This window comes from Tribolium madens, unplaced genomic scaffold, assembly GCF_015345945.1.
Source record: "Tribolium madens isolate multiple individuals breed KSU strain unplaced genomic scaffold, Tmad_KSU_1.1 Scaffold_7;HRSCAF=85;Tcas5.2_LG10, whole genome shotgun sequence".
NCBI classification, from domain to species: Eukaryota; Metazoa; Arthropoda; class Insecta; order Coleoptera; family Tenebrionidae; genus Tribolium; species Tribolium madens.
Genome location: NW_025401050.1, coordinates 10233457 through 10237694, shown reverse-complemented (window position 1 = coordinate 10237694; position 4238 = coordinate 10233457). Strand labels below are relative to the sequence as shown.

General features: G+C 26.4%; 1 protein-coding gene across 2 annotated transcripts in view; it reads right to left on the bottom strand.

Moving 5' to 3' along the window:
* Window positions 1–3261, bottom strand: part of LOC123009769 (STAM-binding protein-like) — a 4816-nt gene extending 1555 nt beyond the window's left edge. For both annotated transcript variants that reach the window (XM_044406286.1, XM_044406287.1), the window contains exons 1-3: window positions 2858–3261; window positions 2541–2808; window positions 2329–2489 (exon numbers count right to left, since the gene is read on the bottom strand). In XM_044406286.1, coding sequence (XP_044262221.1) covers window positions 2329–2489; window positions 2541–2808; window positions 2858–2982 — 554 coding nt within the window. In that variant the 5' untranslated portion in view covers window positions 2983–3261. The remainder of the gene's footprint in view (window positions 1–2328; window positions 2490–2540; window positions 2809–2857) is intronic.
* Between the last annotated feature and the right edge of the window lie 977 nt (window positions 3262–4238).

Here is a 4238-nt window from a genome sequence, read left to right as displayed (position 1 = left end):
AATTAAAAATAGAATAAAACAATAAATCCAAAAAATACAATCTTACGACCGGAAAAGTAAAATTATGAAAATATAGCAAAAGAAATTAAAGTAAAAGAAAGAAATTATAAAAATATACTGAGAAATAAAATAAAAAAAATAAGTCCAAAAAAAACACAATTTTTAGGAGCGGAAAAGAAAAATAAACAAAAAAATAAAAAAATAAACTATTTCAACTAGGGGATGGGCTAACCTACCAACATTAGCACTCAAAAAACACAATTTTACAACCGGGAAAGTAAAACAAAAATTAAAATATAAACATAAAAAAATACTATTTTTTCGACCGGCAAAGTCAAATGAAAAATAAAAAATATAAATAAAAAAAATGAAAATAAAAAAAGTCCAAAAAACACATTTTTTTCGACTAGGAAAAATAAAATAAAAATTATAAAAATAAAATTATGATATTAATTAAAAAAATGAGAAAAAATAAAAATTATGGAAATACATATAACAAAAAAAATATAACACAATTTTTAAAAGTAAAATAAACAAAAAAAAACTATTTCAACTAGGGGGGGAGGCAGGCTTACCAACATCAACACTCAAAAAACAGAATTTTACGACCGGGAAAGTAAAATAAAAAAATATAAATAACAAAATATAAAATAAGTCCACAAAACCCAATTTTTTCGACTGGGAAAAATAAAATAAGAATTTTAAAAATAAAATTATGACAAACAGCAAAAAAAATAAAAATAAAATAAAAAATGAGTTCAAGAAAACACAATTTTACGACCGGAAAAGTGAAATTAAAAAATAAAAATTATGAAAATAGAACAAAAAAAAAATAAAATAAAGGAAAAAAATCAAAAATAACATTAAAGATGAAATAAAAAGATAACTCCAAAAAACACAATTTTTAAAAGTAAAATAAACAAAAAAAAACTATTTCAACTAGGGGGGAGGCAGGCTTACCAACATCAACACTGAAAAAACACAATTTTTTCGATTGGGAAAAATAAAATAAAAATTTTAAAAATAAAATTATGATATAAACTGCAAAAAAATGAGAAATAAAATAAAAAATAAGTTAAAAAAACACAATTTTACGACCGGAAAATTAAAATTAAAAAATAAAAATTATGAAAATATAACAAAAGAAATTAACATTAGGGAAAAAATCATAAAAATAAAATTAAAGATGAAATAAAAAGATAACTCCAAAAAACACTATTTTAAAAAATTAAATAAACAAAAAAACTATTTCAACTAGGGGGGAAGCAGGCTTACCAACATCAACACTCAAAAACCAAAATTTTACGCCCGGGAAAGTAAAATAAAAATATATAAATAAAACAAAATCCAAAAAACACAATGTTTTCGACTGGGAAAAATAAAATAAAAATAAAATTATGATATAAACTGCAAAAAATGAGAAATAAAAAATAAGTTCAAACAAACACAATTTTTACATTATAAAAAATTAATGAATTAAAAATAAGATAAAAAAATAAGTTCAAAAAACACAATTTTACGAACGGAAAAGTAAAAGTAAAAAATAAAATTTATGAAAATATAACAAAAGAAATTAAAATAAGGGAAAAAATCATAAAAATAAAATTAAAGATGAAATAAAAAGATAACTCCAAAAAACACTATTTTTAAAAATAAAATAAACAAAAAAAAAACTATTTCAACTAGGGGGCGGGTAGACCTACCAACATCAACACTCAAAAAACAGAATTTTACGACCGGGAATGTAAAATAAAAATAATATATAAATAAAAAAATAAAAAATAAGTCCAAAAAACACAATTTTTTCGACTGGGAAAAATAAAATAAAAATTTTAAAAATAAAATTATGATATAAACTGTAACAAAATGAAAAATAAAATTAAAAAATAAAAATTATGAAAATATAACAAAATAAATTAACATTAGGGAAAAAATCATAAAAATAAAATTAGAGATGAAATAAAAAAATAACTCCAAAAAACACTATTTTTAAAAATAAAATAAACAAAAAAAAACTATTTCAACTAGGGGGGAAGCAGGGTTACCAACATCAACAGTCAAAAAACACAATTTTACGACCGGGAAAGTAAAATAAAAAAATATATAAATAAAAAATAAAAAATAAGGCCAAAAAAACACAATTTTACGACCGGAAAAGTAAAATTCAAACATAAAAATTTTGAAAATATAACAAAAGAAATTAAAAAAGAAGAAAAAAATCATAAAAATAAAATTAAGATGAAAGTAAAATAAAAAATATAAATAATAAAAAAAAGTCACAGAAGATAAAAAAAAAACGAAAAATGAAAATAAAAAACGGGGAATTACCTGGGGCGTCGCGAATTGGTCTCCGGGTCAGGATAGGTAATATCATCAATACTTTGGGGGGTTTCCACATTCACAAACGACTCATTCAGCGTGGAGGCCGAGGCGATATTGGGCTCCGTCTTCAGCGTGTCCATTGATTCATTCGGTTGTCTTTTCCGCGCCTGAAACTGAAACTTTACAAAAAATTCGGCCAAAATGGGGGCTGTGGCGACCCTCTCCGCGATGTATCGATTGAACTCCTCCTTGTACTGCTCCAGGAGCCGCTCCTTGAGCCTCTCCGCCTTGGGGAGCACCTCCCGGAGCTTCGCCTGGTTGATGGCTTTCATTTTCACCGGAACTGAGTTAAAATCCGGATGTTTCCGGATTTTCTCCAGGAAAAGGGTCATGAACTTCAAGTAGAGGACGTAGGCGTTCTCGTAGTTGCCCTCACTGTTGTACACATTGGCCATTCGGACCATTTCGAGCCCCGAACGGTAGTACCTAAAAGACACCCTTAACCCGGGTTTTACCCCAAAAATGGGGCACTTACCGCGTGGGGGGTATGTGGAAGTCCACCTCGACCGCATTACTGTAATTTATCAAGTGTTTTAACCGTTCTTGGGGATTTATAAGGCCGGAAGTGTGCTTTAATTCAGATTCCACGTTTGATTCCATTTTGACCAAAAAACACGGAAATCGGAAAATAGGGGAAAAACCGTGATGAATCACTAGTAAAAAACGATTTTTTACGAGTTTTTTTACTTCAAATTGTTAGGTTATGTTTATTTATGAAAATCGCCATTTTGACATTTGACAACTGTCAAGCCGCCACTAAATTAATTAAAATTGCACGAAACCGCAAGTAATTAATAATTAAGGGCTTGAACGCAATTAAAGGACACATTTTTGGGGCCTTGGGGCGTTTTTGAATTTTTTTAGTTGTTTTTTTTACTATTTTTTTGTGCGATTGTGGCGCCACCTACACAAACTATTGAAACAGTGGCGTAGCTTTGTGGGGATTTTAGCCAACAAAATCGGGATTAAAAATTTTTATAATTATTTGAATATTTTTTTAATTAAAAGCAGTGGCGGGGTTAGTGGCGGTAGCAGGGGGTTTTATTAAAAAAACTGTAACAAAAAACCATCCCTCAACCTGACTTTTATTGTGAATAAATGATAAAAATCGTATAATTGTCATTTGTTTAACATAACATTACAACATTTACGAATAAACAATGTAAAATAATCTGGCGGCCATCTTGTTGTCACATACAACATACAACAATTAAAATGGCGGATAAAATCACCACAGTTGGTGAAAACAAAATAAAAATTATAAAAATAAAATAAAAAATATATATATAAAATAAAAAATAAGAAAATAAATATGTCCAAAGAACACAATTTTACGTCCGAGAAGAAACTTGAAAAAATGAAAATTACATAAACGATAAAAAAATGTCCAAAAAAACAATTTTTATATTATAAAAAATTAAAAATCAAAGAAAACAATAAATCCAAAAAACACAATTTTACGACCGAAAAAATAAAACTAAAAAAATTAAAATTATGAAAATATAACAAAAAAAATTAAATAAATAAATTATAAAAATGAAATAAAAAGACAAGTCCAAAAAACACAATTTTTAGAATAGGAAAAGTATAATAAAACAAAAAAAACTAATTCAACTAGGGGACGGGCAGGCCTACCAACATCAACACTCAAAAAACACAATTTTACGACCGGGAAAGTAAAATAAAAAAATTAAAATTAAAAAATAAGTCGCCAAACAACTTTTTCTACCTGGAAAATAAAATAAAAATTATAAAAATAAATTAAAAAAAATAACTATTATAAAAAAGTACAAATAAAAATGAAAAAATTAAAAATACGTAAATATGTTCAAAAACACAATTTTACCACCGGAGAA